The 17481-nt window shown below is 44.3% G+C and overlaps 2 protein-coding genes across 9 annotated transcripts in view; both read left to right on the top strand.

The window, feature by feature from the left end:
• Positions 1 to 5856, top strand: part of RSPRY1 (ring finger and SPRY domain containing 1) — a 45999-nt gene extending 40143 nt beyond the window's left edge. For all 6 annotated transcript variants that reach the window (XM_072750168.1, XM_072750169.1, XM_072750170.1 and 3 more), the window contains 2 exons: positions 966 to 1070; positions 4487 to 5856. In XM_072750168.1, coding sequence (XP_072606269.1) covers positions 966 to 1070; positions 4487 to 4583 — 202 coding nt within the window. In that variant the 3' untranslated portion in view covers positions 4584 to 5856. The remainder of the gene's footprint in view (positions 1 to 965; positions 1071 to 4486) is intronic.
• Positions 5857 to 12068: 6212 nt separating this feature from the next.
• The window catches only part of ARL2BP (ARF like GTPase 2 binding protein), an 18831-nt gene continuing 13418 nt past the window's right edge, over positions 12069 to 17481 (top strand). For all 3 annotated transcript variants that reach the window (XM_072750164.1, XM_072750165.1, XM_026011803.2), the window contains exons 1-5: positions 12069 to 12388; positions 13037 to 13098; positions 14656 to 14762; positions 16650 to 16735; positions 16976 to 17072. In XM_072750164.1, coding sequence (XP_072606265.1) covers positions 12351 to 12388; positions 13037 to 13098; positions 14656 to 14762; positions 16650 to 16735; positions 16976 to 17072 — 390 coding nt within the window. In that variant the 5' untranslated portion in view covers positions 12069 to 12350. The remainder of the gene's footprint in view (positions 12389 to 13036; positions 13099 to 14655; positions 14763 to 16649; positions 16736 to 16975; positions 17073 to 17481) is intronic.

Below are 17481 nucleotides of genomic sequence, written 5' to 3'. Positions count from 1 at the left end.
TCTTCATACTTCTCATCAGCACTTAAAATTCTATATATTTTGCTTTCTCACCTAGTTTCTTTCTAGTCTCTCTTCCATGAAGTGGAAGCTTTGTGAAGGCAGGGATATGTTTTTAGTCCTCTCTTCATTGTTGAATTTCCAGACTTAGGCTTAAGGTGAACAGAGTGAATGTTTCATGTCTCTCTTGCCCAGCTACCAGGTCTGCACCTTCAGCAAAGCAGTTCTGCCTGTCTGCTTTTCCATTTCAGACGGGTCAACATGTAATTTAAGGGTTCTACCCCGAGGTGTGTGGGCTTCCAGAATAATCTGTGCTGGACTATCATAAACACCTTGAAATTGTATAGGAACTTATATGTGTGCATTTTTCTTGGGAAAATACTGCTTTTCATCAAACTCTCAGAGCTATAGGACTTAAAGGTGAAAATTTGCTGGTAAAATAAAACTAGAGGGATCCTTGGGTGGCTCAGCAGTTTGGCGCCTGCCTTTGGCCCAGGGCACGATCCTGGAGTCCCGGGGTCAAGTCCTGCGTCAGGCTCCTGGCCTGGAGCCTGCTTCTCCCTCTGCCTGTGTCTCTGCCTCTCCCCCCGTCCCCCCTGTGTCTATCATGAATAAATAAAACCTTTTAAAAAAATAAAATAAAATAAAACTAGTACTAGACTGAGAACCAGGAGTTGAATTTGATTCCTGAATCTGTTTACCATGTGTGTGACCTTACATAAATCCTTTCTATGAACAATGTCTTTGTCTACAAAATGTGAATAACTGCCTCTGTCATTCTCTTCTATAGAAAATCACTATAGGATTGAAATGAGATGCAAGTGAGAACCTTACTGACCAAAGCTTAAGGAATACCTATAGTGTACTTCATATGGACAGAGCATTTTCAAAGTATTTAATATGTATCACTGCTAATAGGCCCATTTATGTGTTGACCAAATAAGTTTCAGACTACTCTTTCTACTCAGGCACAGGCGTCTTGCTCTTTTGAAGCAAGTCAGTATCCGGGAAAACTGCTGCTCCCTGTGTTGTGATGAAGTAGCAGACACACAGTTGAAGCCATGTGGACATAGGTAAGAGGGTTTGGTCATTTCTTTTGTGTATTGCATTTGGTAAAATTTCATCCTATTCTAGAATTGCTTTTACAGCTATAGGAGAGGAAGAAATTTCCCTCTGTCCAGAGTTCCTCTAGCTAGACTCAGAATTAAATTTATATGCTACAGATTAACAGGAGAAAATCAAATTTAGTTTTGTATATATGGGGAATCCACACAGACAAGAAATTCCAAAGACAGACAAAATGATGTAAGTATGTCTTCCTAAGCTAAGGAAAGGGGCAGAAGTCAGGAGGTAAAAAGGTGAAGAAAGCCATTAGCAGGAAGGTGAGAGGAGATGTCTGGAAAACAAAGGTTGCCCTGTTATACAGGTAAGTTTCTTAGTGTGTTAATAATTCTTTTCCTGGTAACAGGTATTCTATGTAAAAATTTTTTAGACAGTTGCAGGGAAGGTACAGTCTCTTCCTGAGACTTTTTCTAGCACCTAGGACCTTGATTATTTTCAGCTCAAAGTAATCTGCTTATCATTGTGGCCCATCCAGGAGCTGCCTGCCCTTGGACTCTATGCAGTGTTACCAGTTCCATATCTTTTTCTTTTCTTTCTTTTTTTTTTTTTTTTAAAGATTTTATTTATTTATTCATGAGAGACACACACAGAGAGAGAGAGAGAGAGAGGCAGAGACACAGGCAGAGAGAGAAGCAGGCTCCATGCAGGGAGCCCAGTGTGGGACTCGATCCCGGGACTCCAGGACCACGCCCTAGGCCAAAGGCAGGAGCTAAACTGCTGAGCCACCCAGGGATCCCCCACAGTTCCATATCTGTCCATTAAAGTTTATTATATACAAAGTGGACTGAATGAGAAATTAGAGTTTGCCAGGGAAAACATGGCTATCTTCCAGAAAGTATCTGAAATAGAAGCTGCTTGATGGAAGGCGTCTCTTTTTATTTTTTTTTACTCAGTATTATATTTTAATACAGTTTTCACCTCGCAAAATGTAAAGATTTTTTTTTTTTTAAGATTTTATTTATTTATCCATGAGAGACACAGAGGGATGCAGAGAAAGAGGCAGAGACACAAGCAGAAGGAGAGGCAGGCTCCACTCAGGGAGCCCAACATGGGACTTGATCCCAGGTCTCCAGGATCACACCCTGGGCTGAAGGCAGGCGCTAAACCGCTGAGCCACCCGGGCTGCCCTAAAATGTAAAGATTTTAATAATATTTATGATCCTCTTGGGAAATCCCTTTCAATTTTATTTTTAGGGCCTCCTCATTTACTTACTATCTACCCTCCTAACCATTGAGAAGGCAACACCTCCATCCCATCTAACCAAGTTCAGTTATAGGAGATGAACTAGAGGGCAGCCTGGATCCTATAGAAGAGTGTCCAAATATCAGCAAGAGTAACAAGTACAATGCCCCCCAAGAAGGCCTCCCCACCAAGGTTGGAAACAGAAGCTGGGCAGTGTGCCAGCCCTAACCTGGCCCAGGCATATGTGCTGAATGTGGATGAGCAGTACCGAGGGTGATGTCCAAACCAGCTCCCTGTAACTCAGCTCATCCCGTACCCTGCCCTGTTCTTTCTTTTTTTTCTACCTGCCCTGCTCTTTCTTTTGGCAGAGCTTTAGTCACTAGGTCTCCTGGGGGTCCAGAGCCTAGAGTGATGGACCCCAGTTTATCACCTCCAGGTGTGGCTCAGCCTGGGCCCTTCACTCTGCCTTGGTAACTTTTGCAATGGGTTGTTATCTAATTGGCTGTGAAGGGAAGTGCAGGCAGTGTATCTCATTTCACCCTTAGCTTTACCAGTTTCTCTTGTGAAAGAAAAGCCCAGTGACTCCACCTGTGGCTGTTCCTTGGCATCAACTCTGCAGCCTGGAATTCTCAGTTTGAGCACCTTTGAAGATTTTAATTATTAGAGCCTCACGGGCAGATGCAAAGTTTAAAGAATGGATATCTCAACACCCTTTTTAATCTTTGTCTCTGCGAGGTTGTTGAGATCCCAAAGAGCAGTACTTGGTCTTACTCAGCTTTGGGCTCTCTGGCCCTTCTCAGTGGTTTTGCACACAAAGCGTGCTCATGAATGGGGGCTAAAATCTAAAAACTCAGAACCAGGTATCTTTAAGTATTAGCAGTCTCCATAGTAGATATATACAAAACAGAATCAAAAGAGGAAACCTATAATCATAAGAAAATTTAGCTCAACTTTCTGCAGCAACAACAATTTAAAGGGGTAGGAAGGAAGAAAGGAAATCTGGATAAACTGAATGACTTGAGCTGACCCTGGGAGGAGATGAACAATCTAAGCATTCCTAGTACCATAAAAGAAATCAAGATGATTATCAAAGCCACATTTCACACACACACACACACACACACACACACACCTGCAAAAGCACAAAGCCCAAATGGTTTCACAGATGAATTATTTCAAACTTTCAGGAATTATTTCAAACTTTCAGGGAATAGATAGATTCTATATAAACTTAAAAAAAAAAAAAAAGATTCTATAAAACCTTCTCCAGACCAGGGGTGTCTAGCTGACTTAGTCCATGGAGCATGCAATTCTTGATCTTGGGGTTCTGAGTTCCAGCCCTCTGTTGGGTGTAGAGATTATTTAAACGAGTAAATAAAAACTTTACCAAAAAAAAAAAAAAAAAAGCCTATCTGAGAATACATACCAAGAAATATGTGGTGCCTATGAAAAGAAAACTTTTAAACTTTATACTAAATGTAGTACAAGACTTGAATAAATGGGCCTGTTCTTGAAAGAGCTCTCAGTATTGTAAAGGGGACAATTTTCCCGTAACTCCAAGTTTAATTTGGGTCAACTTTTTTTCTTCCTTCCTGGAAATAGAAATGCTAATTTAAGAGCTTACATGATAGAAGGCAAGAAAATTGTGAAAATGAAAAGTTATGGAGGGGACCCACCCTACCTACCACATCTTAAGATCTATTAAAATAAAGGCTTATAGTTTGCTCCCAGTATATAAAAAGAATGGCAGCACAGTGGATCAGAACAGAAACCCAGAAGTGAAACTAACTACATACAAATGAAAAATTTGGCATATAAAGGCTTTGTGTCAAATCTGCAGTGTGAAATGGGAATTTAATATTGGGCTGAATAGCTGTCTGGGAAAATACCATGTTCTATCCCTACACAATACACACATCTGTAAGTTTTTGCCGTGTACATACAGACTTTACAGACTTTCTAGAAGAATCTACTTGAACTTTTGGCTTCTCAGAAGAAGAAAATGGAGGATCAGAAATGAGAGGGAGACTCATTGTTGGTTTATATATTTAGTTCATTTTTTAACCATGTGTAATGATTATACTTTCACTGAACAAACTTGTTAATATTTTAGATTAGTTGGCACATTGTCAGTTTGCCCTTTTGAAGCATTAACCTGACCAGCACTTGTATCTTTCTCCTCAGTGACCTGTGCATGGATTGTGCCTTGCAACTGGAGACCTGCCCGTTGTGTCGTAAAGAAATAGTGTCTAGAGTCAGACAGATCTCTCATATTTCATGACACATGTGAAGAGGCATCATGGACTTATTTCTACTTGATTCCAGCCAATGTTGAAGAGAAAAACAAAGAAAAAAAAAAAAAACAAACATCTCTAATCAGTTGTGCGCACATTGAAACTTATAGCCATGGCCAGATTTTATGCTAAAAATGGTAGTTTGTTAAAGACAAAATTCTCTTAGAATCTAACCCAACTTGCCAGCCCTGAGAAATTCCTTTTAAGGCCAAGGAAAGCTGAGTGCTAACAGCTAGGCCTGTGGTCCTTCCATGAAAAACGCTAGGAGACCGTGCCCTCCTGAGTGCTAAAACCACACTGGAATTCTCCATGTTGGGTGCATTTGATTGTTTAACAGGATATATTGTCTCATTCTAAAGTTTTTATCTGAGGCAGAAGTCATTTTGGAAAAGTAAACAGCATTTCTGGGTTAAACATAACTCCCCATTGGTCACAGAGACACCGGTGTGTTAAGCGTGGATATTGCACTGCAAGACTTGAATCTATAAACTAGAACCACACAGGTCAATGCTACAAGCAACATGGAGGGCCTAAAAGAAGGTGCACAGACTGTGGAAAAAAAACCCAATTTTTGATATTTCCGTGATTCCAAAGAACATTGTAGTTTTTTTTTAACTGCAGAAAACTGGTGGTATTTTCACATTCATGGTGTTTCTATCCAGTTTCAGTACCCGCATTTTCTGAGGAAAAAATGTTTTAACAATGCAGGAGGAGTTATTAAATTAATTGCAATGTTAGACTGGAGAAAATTTGGTATTTAGGGTATTTTTAAGGTACCATCAAATCAGGTTTTTTGTTTTTTGTTAAAAATTTTTTTTAAATCAGTATTGTTTTTGGAAGTAATATACTTTGAAACTCTTGAACTAACAGTCTCAAAAACTCTTAGAGGACAGTCTGAGAGCACGTATTCCTATTGTTTTAAATAAATACATGTTTTTTGAAGAGTAAATTCAATCATGGATTGTTGCTATGTCTTCATCAAAAGTGTTAATCCCTCTCAGGGTCTCCAGTGAAGACCTTCAAGAGTTTGGTTTTTTCTCCCAGAAAATTGGAAGGTAGAATTGTAAATTCATAGAACTTATTTTATAATGGTGTACCTCAGCAGCTGCCTTTCAATTTATGCCAAGTCCTTACTGAGTTTATACTTGAATAGTAAATATGTCTTCTGAGTTTTACAGTGTCTTAAACTCAATGCACATTTTTTTTTCTTCCTTCCCCACCCTTTCTTGTTTGTAATTCATTAAACTGTTCTATCACAGAGCTGATTTCCTTCCTGGCCGTACTTGTTGGGGTGCTGGATTTTTTCCATGTCTTTAGTCTTCCATAATTTCAAATTATATATATATATATTATATATATATATAATATATATATATATACCTTCTTTAGCTTGTGAATACAGTAATTTGCATTGAAGAAATAAAACATTTATTGCCTTTTTTGACTAAGATTTCACAACTTTCATTGGTACCTGCTGCTAAGGTTCCAAGACTTCCTTCTCTCAGTTTTAAGGGCTACTTTCCAAGGTAGGAGAGAGTCAAGTATTAGAATTAAGAAGCAAGAGTAATCGTTTACTCATCCCGCAGATCTTTGTTGAGCACCTAGTATGTTCTACTAGGTGTATACCATGCACTTTGCATGGTATACAAAACATATCTGTTTGTGGAGCTTATGTCTGACAGTGGGGAGAAGACAATATATTTGTTTCATAAGTTGTTAGTGCCTTCAAAGATTAGGGTGCTATGAGAGAGAGAGAATGAGTAGGACTTAATTTAGATGGGTGGAAGGGGACAGAAGAAACCTTACTGAGGAACTAACACTAGTAAAAACGTCAAGGGAAAAGTAGGACATGGCCAGGCATGGAGACCGAGAACAAGCTTCTAGGATTCCATAGCTATGGGAACACAGCATTGCAGGCAAAGGCCTAACTAGGAAGAAACCTCAGTGAGCTTCAGGATCTGATGGAAGATTCCTGAAGTTAATAAGGTAGGAACTGAGAGAGTAGAACAGTGTGCTCCCATGTTGGAGAGGTCAGGGGACTACTCATGAAGCCATGTTGAGGAATTCATATTTTATCCTAAGTGCAATAGAAAGCAAAGAGATTTTAAAAGATAGTTCTAGCATCTATGTGGAGAATGGACAAGGTAGGGGTGAGGAAGGAGCAGTGCAGGGCAGAGAACAAGCAAAACAGGGAAATAGTAAAACCAGTAGGGAGACTTTGAAGTCCAGCAGACAGGTGAGGGTGGTCTATAAATTCAGTGGAGAAAAGTGGACAGAATTAATAGGTCATCTCACAAATCGAATGCAAGAGTCTATTAGCTTTCTAAAAATCTACTCTTGAATTTTGTTCATAAGATAGCCTTTTCCAATTCTTTACTAGACAATAAGACAAAAGGACTTCATTTTTTTTTTATTTATTCATGAGAACACACAGGATTGAGAGAGAGAGGCAGAGACACAGGCAGAGGGAGAAGCAGGCTCCATGCAGGGAGCCGAAGCGGGACTCGATCCTGGGTCTCCAGGATCACGACCTGGGCCGAAGGCGGCACTAAACCGCTGAGCCACCCAGGCTGCCCGACAAAAGGACTTCAATACTAAGTTACTCGGGATGGGAGCAAAGTTGTAATCTTGGAACTGCTGCAACGGGAAAGACCACATAGAAGAGAAAAAAAAATTGGGAATAGCAAGCAATGTAGAAGGGAATATTCTGCACTGCATGTAAGCATGTAAGGGAATATTCTGCACTGCATGTAAGCATTCTAAGAGAAATTGAAAGCTAGGCTTTTACTGATAACCACAGAGAAAAAAATTAAATGCTGGCATTTCTTCAGTGATTTTTAAAGATTGTATTTATTCATGAGAGACACAGAGACAGAGGCAGAGACAGGCAGAGGGAGAAGCAGGCTCCATGCAGGGAGCCTGGAATGGAACTCAATCCTGGGTCTCCAGGATCATGCCCTGGGCTGAAGGCGGCGCTAAACCACTGAGCCACCCAGGCTGCCCTCTCAGTGATTTATTGGAGAAATGCTCCCAGGGTTCCAGCCAAAAAAATTTTTTAATGAATTCCTATCTTTCTGGAATGATACTGATAAAGCAAGGTAAAGTTATGGTGCCATTTGCACACCAGAAAACAAGGATTCAATCACAGAAATCAAAATTTCATTTGCAGAAAATGACTTTTGCATGAATTTCAGGTATCTTGAATCCAGGAAACTGTTCAGCTCTTTCCAAGATAGTCTTTTTTTTTTTTTTTTAAGGTTTTATTTATTTATTCATGACAGACAGAGAGAGGCAGAGACACAGGCAGAGGGAGAAGCAGGCTCCATGCAGGGAGCTTGACGTGGGACTCGATCCTGGGATTCCAGGATCAGACCCTGGGCTGAAGGTGGCGCTAAACCGCTGAGCCACCCAGGCTGCCCAGATAGTCCATTTTTTATTCATTCACTTAAAACAATTGTTTTTAAGATTTTATTTTAGAGAGAGAAATAGCGTCAAGAGTAGAAGAGGGAGAGGAGCAGAGGGAAAGGGACAAGCAAACTCTGCACTGAGCGTGGAGCTTGACAGGGGTGCTCCATCTCAGGACCCTGAGATCATGACCTGAGCCGAAATCAAGAGTTGGGCAGTTAACCGACTGAACCACCCAGGCCAGATCATAATCTCATTGGTTGTGGGATCAAACCCCCTACCTGGCTACTCCCTCACCTGGGAGTCTGCTTGATTCTCTCCCTCTGCCTCTACCCCCCAAAATAAGTCTTAAATTGTTGTGTTTTTTTTTTTTTTTAAGATTTTATTTATTCATAAGAGACACAGAAAGAGAGGTAGAGACACAGAGGAAGAAGAAGCAAGCTCCAGGCAAGGAGCCCAACGTGGAACCCAATCCTGGGAATCCAGGTTCAGGCCCTGAGCCAAAGGCAGCCACTCAACCACTGAGCCACCCAGGCGTTCCTTAAGATTTTTTTTTTAATGCTTACCCACAAAGGATTTAAGAAATGATTATTGGGACGCTTGGATGGCTCAGTGGTTGAGCGTCTGCCTTCGGCTCAGGGCATGATCCTGGGTCCAGAGATAGAGTCCCACATTGGGCTCCCTGTGAGAGGCCTGCTTGTCCCTCTGTCTGTCTCTGCCTCTATGTCTCTCATGAATAGATAAATAAAAGCTTAAAAAAAATTATTAATGGAAAACATAATATATTCAAGTGAGTCTTAAATTTTTTCTTTAAAGGCCACCATTCTGTTTTAATAGAAAAACATGTTCTGATTTCTAGGAGTATTGTTTGACAGCTCAGGGATCGGAGCCATATATAGCATGACAGTTAAACATACCTTGGGAGTAAGCCTGGACCCAGTTCCAGCTCAATGATGCCACTTATCACCCATTTGCAAGTACTTCTAAGCCTTTGTTTCTTAATCTATAAGATAATACCTTTAGGAGTTGTTTCTTTTTTTCTCATAGAGTTTCAAGTATTTCAAAAAGAGACCATGTATATGAATACATGCTTAGCACAGTAACTGGCACATGCCTGAGTAAATGGGTACCTATTATTATCTTTGTGCCCATTTGTTCTTAAAGCCAGACATGGTAGGGCACCTGGGTGGCTCCATCGGTTAAGCGGCTGATTTTGGCTAAGGTCATGGTCTCAGGATCCTGGGATCCAGCCCCATGTTGGGCTCCCTGCTCAGCAAAGAGTCTGCTTGTCCCTCTCCCTCTGCCTCAGCCCTTCCCCCATTTGTGCTCTGTTTCTCTCTCAAATAAATAAAATCTTAAAACAAGACAAAACCCAGAAATGGTGAAATGGAATTAGCCACAAATTCTTTGACATCTTTCCCATCTACAAATGAAGTTTAAGCCCCCTCTCCTAAAATCTGGATGGACTTCATGTCTATTTGACTAATAGAATTCAGTGGAAGTGACACTGTGCCAGTTTCCAGTCCCTAAGTGGCTGGCAATTTCCAATTCCTGTCTCTTGAAATATTTGTTTTTGGACCCAGCCACCATGGTGTGAGAAAACTCAACCATCTCTGGGAAGATTTAAATGGAGAGAAACTGAGGACACCCCCCCCCCCCCCTCCCTGCCAACCAGTAGTCCTCTGACCAACATCCACAGCTGAGCTCCCAGGCAAGAGCCAACAATGATTTGCCAGACATGTGAGTGAGCATGCTGGAAGAGGCTCCTCTAGCCCCATTCCAGCTGCCCCAACTGATGCCAAGTAGAACAGAGACTGTCACTACCAAGTCCTGCCCAAATTGCAGATTGCTAAGCACAATAATTGTTGTGTTGTCACTAAATTTTTGGGTAGTTTGTAATAGCAATAGATATCCAGAACAGCTGAAATAATTTCCTACTCCACTCTGATTGCATATGATTCAGAAGTAGAAAAATGGTGAGCACGTTCATTTAATCCAGAAGAAATAAGTGGTTTATAGAGAAAATAGGTCATGAGGAAATGCTGAGTTTGCTTTGAGCTGCAAAACCAGCACTTGCCTTAAATATAACTTAGTCTAGTTAATCAGCAAACCTTTATAGATACCTGTCTTCTATTTGGTGCTAAATATAATAGCTCTGAGATCTGATCTCATTCACTCTGGATACAACTGTCTTGATAATCATTTTTAGTTCCAGATCCCACTGTTTGTTTTTTAAGATTTTATTTATTCATGAGAGACACAGAGCAAGAGACAGGAGCAAGAAAGAGCAAGAGGGAGGAGCAAGCTCCATGCAGGGAGCCCAACGTGGGACTTGATCCCGGGTCTCCAGGATCACGCCCTGGGCGGAAGGCGGCACTAAACCGCTGAGCCACCCGGGCTGCCCCCAGATTCCACTGTTAACTATTTTTTAAAATGTTATTTGAGAGGGCATGGAGCCTGCTGCTCCCTCTGCCTGTGTCTCTGCCTCTCTCTGTGTGTCTCTCATGAATGAATGAATAAAATCTTTTTTTTTTTTTTAAAGAATTTTATTTTATTTATGATAGTCACAGAGAGAGAGAGAGGCAGAGACACAGGCAGAGGGAGAAGCAGGCTCCATGCACCGGGAGCCCGACGTGGGATTCGATCCCGGGTCTCCAGGATCGCGCCCTGGGCCAAAGGCAGGCGCCAAACCGCTGCACCACCCAGGGATCCCATGAATAAAACCTTTTAAAAATAAATGTTATTTGAGAGAGCGAGACAGCAAGCATGAGTGAGCGAGGGAGGGGCAGAAGGGGAGGGAGAGGGACAAATAGACTCTTGCTTGGTGGGGGAGGGCTCAATCCCATGACCTGGAGATCACCATCTGAGCCAAAACCACAGTGGGATACCAAACCCATTGAGCCACCCAGGTACCCCTCACTGAGATCTATTTTATGTCCATTCAAAATGTCAATTCACTCAGGCTGGCCATCTTGACCCTCAGATCAAACCTTCACTGCAGACATGTACCACACATTTGGCCCAAGGGTATAACACAACCAAAGACACATAAGGCCTCATGGTCCAATCCTGAGAAATCAGCTCCAGGCACCTGGGTGGCTCAGGGGTCGAGGGTCTGCCTTTGGCTCAGGTCCTGATCCTGGGGTCCGGGGGTTGAGTCCCGCATCAGGCTCCCCTCAGAGAGCCTGCTTCTCCCTCTACCTGTCTATGCTTCTGCGTCTCTCGTGAATAAATAAAATCTTTAATAAACAAAGAGAAATCAGCTCTCGGGAATCCTTTTGCAAAATTTGAGTTTGGGAGGGGAGTTTTCCTGGAACAAAATTATCCCATTTCTGATTACATTGGTTCAGTAATTGTCAACTTTTATTGCGCCTAATTAGCCAAGAAACTAATAACTGCTTGCCGAACAATGTTTATGATATGAATATTATCTTTATGATGTAAATTCCACAAAAGGTCGCAACTGTCTTAGAAGAGGTCTGCATTATGAGATTCAAAAGCTAAGGGATTGGCACTCAAGAAATCTGCAGTTTACAGTGCTCTGACAACCCACTTTAATCTCTTTAAAAAAGATTTAGAGAGCGAGCAAGCACGGGGGGCCGGCGTTAGGGCGGCGGGAGAAGGAGTGAGAATCCCCGGCGGACGCCACGCTGAGCGCGGAGTGCACGCAGGCCGCAGGCCGGGCTCTCCATCCCGGGAACGCGGTCTGGGCGGGCGGAAATCCAGAGTCCCACCCTGGGCCACTGAGCCTCCCAGGCGCCCCCTATTTTTAATCTTCTTAAATCCTGTAATTTATCCCCAAGTTGCAAGCGAAACTGCGGTCCTCAGCTTCCATTCCTTCCTCGTTAAGAGGGGACGACGCGAGAGTCAGCCGCCACCAACCCAGAGGACAGTCCAGGGACTAGGCGGCCGCTGAGGCTCAAGGCCGGCCCCCGCGCCTCTCTCCCTTTCCTCACTTCCGCTCCCCACTTTGCCCCGCCCCCGGCGTCGGGCAGCGCGCGCCTGTGATTGGCTCTCGGGAAGCGCGAGGCGGCGGAAGGGGTTGTGGTGGCCATGGTGACGGGAGGCGGGGCGCGGCGCCCGGCTGTGGGTAACTGACGCCCGGACCCCGCGGCGAGGGCGGCGCGCGCCGAGAGGCCTGGCCGGGCGCGGGGGCCCGGGCGGCGCGTGGCCGCCGCCGGGAAGCCTGAGGCCTGAGGCCCGGGCCGTGAGCGGCCGCGGCGTCGGCGGCGAGGCCTCCCGGATGCGGGCTGGGGCTCTACGGAGCAGAGCGGAGGCTGGGCCCGGGCCGCGGGCGGGGTAAGGCCGACGGGCGCGCTCGCCCGCGGGTGGATGCGGCGGCGGCGGCGATGGACGCCCTAGAGGAAGAGAGCTTCGCGCTGTCGTTGTGAGTGACGCCGCCCGGCGCTCGCCCGGGCCTCCGCCCCGTGAAGTGGGGGTGTCCTGGAGGGCCGGGAGCGGGGTGAGGGGCCGCCGCCGACCGCGCGGCTGCAGCGGCCTCCCTGCTGAGGCCTGGAGGCCGCGGGGGGGGGGGGGGCGACGCCTCCTTCACCGTCCCCCTGCCTCCGACCCTCCGTCGTCAGCAGAGCCCGGCGGCCTTGAGCTGCCGAGGCCGAGCACGGGGCGGAGGACCCGCCACCACCGCGGGGACTCCCGGGCCGGTCGCCCTCCGCCAGTGTGTCGCTGGCGCCGGGCCCACGCTCGCAGGCCGCTGGGTGTGCGCTGATGGCGACACCCCGGGGGCGGGCGGACGGGCGGGCCGTCGCTCCCTTTACCTGCCCCTGTCGTAGTTCCTCGTGTCAGGACAGGTTTTCTGAAAGTGGAGCCATTCATTGAGCTTCGATGTCACCAACGTGTCAAATGTATCGCCCTGTTTGGAATCGCTCCCTTAGACGATGCTCATTCTTAGTGGTTGAAGCTGGGTGATGGGAAGTTCGTTTTGCGGTTTCGTTTTTAGGCATGTTTAAAATGTCCTTGATTTATTTTTTAAGCGAATTCTTTGAAACAGCACCTAATGGCGGTATATATTTTTCAGCTCTTCTGCCTCTGATGCAGAATTCGACGCTGTGGTTGGATATTTAGAGGACATCATCATGGGTAAGCTTCCTTGGGCCGCGGTCTAACCTGTGCCCCCTGTAGTTCTTACCCCCTTGCAGTTTGGAGTTCATTTTGAGAGAAAACAGCAAGCTGCGAATCAGTTTCAACGTAGCACAGAGTAATATTAAGCCTTGCTGTGATTTTTGAGGCAAACATCCCCCACTGCTTCAACAATAACCATAGATTTAGGTCCTGGAAGGGATTTACAGAGGGGATGGGGCCCTAGACGTTAGGAAGCTCTTGGCACAGCCTACCTTATTTCAGAGTAAGAGGAATTCCATTTTTCAGTTTTGAGCTTTAACGTTTCCATCACATAAACCACAGCCCAATACCATAGTCATAGCACACATGTCCATGCAGAAAATAAAGCGCCATAGTTCAGCTGGTTCTGTATTTTCCTGGGTTCTGAGGCTCGCTTTGTGCATGAACTTGGGTGCACACAGGCCTGCTAATAAGCAGTGACAGGCACCCAAGGTTTAAGACAAATACGTGGGGGAGAGAAACTTTGAGAAAATTCAGAGTTTTCTTCAAATTAGGCAAAAAAGGACTGCGTTAGTTTAGTGGCCCTAGCAGTGTTTCTTAGTCCAGTTTAGTCTGAAAATGACTGACCCAAGCTTTTTTATTTTCAGGTCCCAAAAAGGTTCACACTTTAAATATTTCACCAGTAAGCCCTTGTCCTCTGTGACTCTGACGGTTTCTGGGAGAATCCCAAGGAATACTTCTGAGTTCTTTTGCCCTTTTGGGCACCCTGTTTGCCATGGGAAAAGGACCCTTTTTTTATTTTTTTATTATTATTTTTTTTAGGACCCTTTTTTTAAGCTCAGGGTATTTATCCTAAAGTCTGGGTCATTTGTGAAGCTTTCCTTTTACTTTCAGAAGTAATATTCTCTTCACTTGCTAACGTTCCCTGTTCTCTCACATTCAAGTGTTTGCTATAAACTAATCTCTATGCTAGTCCTTATCTGAATTCCACTTGGCAATCCTTAATGATAGGTACTTTGATCATCCTCATTTTGTAGTCGACAAAACTGGGGCTTAGAGATACTAAGAAGTGTGGCAAGGTCACACAATTCAAGGGGCTGAGCTAGGATCAGAGCCCATGTGCTTAATCACTGCACTGTTACAGCTGCTGAAATCATATTATAAGAGAACCATTCCATTCCTTTGTGGAAAAGGAATGTGAAGGAGCTCCCAAGCCACCCTGAATTGGGTGTCTTTAAAATGGACCAAAGAATGGTGGTCATGTTTGCATAACAATGGGGATGTACTTAATGCCACCAAACCACACTCAAAAATAGTTAAAATGGGGAATTTTTTGTGAGGTATATGTTACCACATTTTAAAAAATACTAATACTTATTAATAAAAAGGCTGGATTGGGCTTTTTGAACACTGGTATCCTATTGAACACTTCCTTAAAGCATCTTTAGCTTTCCCTCTCCTAGATCCTGGCCATTGAGAAAGCACTTGTGCTGGCAGAGAATTCCTGCCTGTTTATAAATCAGAATGGTTTTTAGTTTCCAATAAAAAGCATAACATTTTCCTACTGTTGTTCAGATGACGAGTTCCAGTTACTACAGAGGAATTTCATGGACAAGTACTATCAGGAGTTTGAAGACACAGAAGAGAATAAACTCACCTACACGCCTATTTTTAATGAATATGTAAGTGGTTTTGTTTCCCTCCCCCTGAGATTAGTAGGAGTTCTTTAAAATGTGAGTTGAAAACCAAAAGATTTTGACATATGCTGGACTTTGAGAAGCTGCCACCTGTCAGGAATTGTTTAGAATCTGGTTTAGTTCTCATCTGTTGCTTTTCCTCCGCAGCATTTGGTGGCTTTCATCCAACTTGTTTTTTGGTTTTTTTTTGTTTTGTTTTTGTTTTTAGATTTTATTTCTTTTTTTTATTTCATTCATTCATTCATTTATTTATTTATTTATTTATTTATTTATGATAGTCACACAGAGAGAGAGAGAGAGAGAGAGAGAGAGGCAGAGACATAGGCAGAGGGAGAAGCAGGCTCCATGCACCGGGAGCCTGACGTGGGATTCGATCCTGGGTCTCCAGGATCGCGCCCTGGGCCAAAGGCAGGCGCCAAACCGCTGCGCCACCCAGGGATCCCTAGATTTTATTTCTTTACTCATGAGAGACACGGGGAGAGAGAGGCAGAGACACAGGCACAGGGAGAAGCAGGCTCCATGCAGGGAGCCCGACACAGGACTCGATCCCAGGTCTCCAGGATCACGCCCTGGGCTGCAGGTGGCGCTAAACCACTGCGCCACCAGGGCTGCCCCATCCAACTTATTTTTAAAAAGAAGTTTGGCTTGATCATACTCCTGTCTTCAGTTATAACATGGGTTCACCGTACCTTGCATTGATATGCTTTTGACCTTTGGACTTGGACACAAACTACAGCTGACCCTTAAACACTATGGGGACTTGGGGTGCCGATGCCCCTGTGGTCAAAAATCCCCATATAACTTTTTGACTTCTCAAAAACATAACTACTTGTAGCCTGTTGACTGGAAGCCTTACCAATAACAAATTGTTGATAAACACGTATTTTTTATAGATATTCTATACTGTATTCTTAAAGGAAGCTGGAGAAAAGAAAATGTTACTAAAATCATGAGAAAGAGAAATTACAGTTAAAGTACTGTATTATATTTATAAAACAAAGACAAAAAACCCAGGTCTGTGTGGAGACACACAGTTCAGACCCTCTCTATTAAGCATCAACTGTGTTTTTTGCTACAACACATCCAGTCAGACATGGCATGACTGTTAGGTGGAAGTGAAAACCAAGACCAAGATCATTAATCAATTGGTGGGGAGACCAAGACCAGAACCCGGGAGTCTCAACTCTGCACCCTTGCTGAGGCCTGGAGTTACCCTCTTGGTACGATATCCTCTGTCTGAGCAAAGGTTGAGTCTCCGGGACTTTCTTAGCCTTAGAAGCATGACATCTTGGGTGGTTTCCTCCAGCCAAGCCTCAACGTATATAGAACCTGTGATTACCTCCAGCAGTATGCTTCTTTGCTCGCCCCCCCCCCCCTTTTTTTAAAGATCTTTTTATTTATTCATGAGAGAGGCAGAGACACAGGCAGAGGGAGAAGCAGGCTCCCCACAGGGAGCCTGATGCGGAACTCCATCCCAGGAACCCAAAAACCAAGGATCACGACCTGAGCCAAAGGCAGATGCTCAGCCACTGAGCCACTCAGGCGCCCCTGTCCGTTCTTTTTTAATAGATCCCATCTACCCAAGGAAAAAGGCTCCACTTACTTCATTACTCACTTCCTACCATGGGGGTTGGGAGCCCTGGTGTCCACTGCCTCCACCTATCTCAGCACCTTCCCCTTCCCCACGTGAGCCAGGGCACGTGCTCAGTGAGGACAAGCGCCCTATTTGGGTTGTTTAGTTTCCCCAGCGCTCACCATGGAGCCTGGCATATAGAATAGGCTCTTAGGAAGTGTTTGCAAAGGCCTAGAGCCCAGGCTTTTCTGAAAAGCAGCCTTGTTTTCCTAAAACCACGATCCTTTCCACTGTTGCAGATTTCTTTGGTAGAAAAGTATATTGAAGAACAGCTGCTGGAGCGGATTCCTGGGTTTAACATGGCAGCTTTCACAACAACTTTACAGTGAGTTGCGCTTAACTCTGCATTTGTATCTTTTTTTCACCTTCCTCCTCCTTCACTCTGGAAAAAAGTCCCTCTTTTTAATTTTTTTTATTTTTGCCCCAGTGCATGAACATGAAGGGTGGCAGCACTCAGTGGTTGGGTCCTGCCTGGGTGGGAGGCCCTCACAACCCTCTAGTGGGATCTTGAAGAGACAGAGTCTGTTTTAGCCTGTTGTGAAAAGGCCATCCTTTTCCTCTGCAGGCACCATAAAGATGAAGTGGCAGGCGACATATTTGACATGCTGCTCACGTTTACAGATTTCCTGGCTTTTAAAGAAATGTTTCTGGACTACAGAGCAGTAAGTCACTCTTGCTCACTTTGTTAGCCACATCAAAGCACTAAGGAAATGTCAAGTAGAAACTTGGTTTCTCCCCACCACTGGCTGGCTATCAGTCTGGCAGCTAACCAGGTATCAGAAGAGCAAGCTACTGTCCTCCAAGCAGGACCCAGCACCCTTACTGAGGGACTATATTGTCGTGTTTTGTTGTAACAAGTCCCAGGTACCTCTTACCATAAATAATCAAAAGGACAAAACTGAAAAGCAGGTCTGATTACCTTGTCTCTCTTCTAATGCAAGCTTTTCATAGGAAAAAATCTATTTCTGTGAAAAGAGGTGACACCTTTTAAAGAATGAATGACTGGGGCAGTGCTGAACCAGAATGCAAAATAACCTCCTTCCCCCTCCTGTGTGCTCCTCTGTGGCCACC

This window comes from Vulpes vulpes, chromosome 2, assembly GCF_048418805.1.
Source record: "Vulpes vulpes isolate BD-2025 chromosome 2, VulVul3, whole genome shotgun sequence".
NCBI classification, from domain to species: domain Eukaryota; kingdom Metazoa; phylum Chordata; class Mammalia; order Carnivora; family Canidae; genus Vulpes; species Vulpes vulpes.
This window is presented reverse-complemented; position numbering and strand designations above follow the sequence as displayed.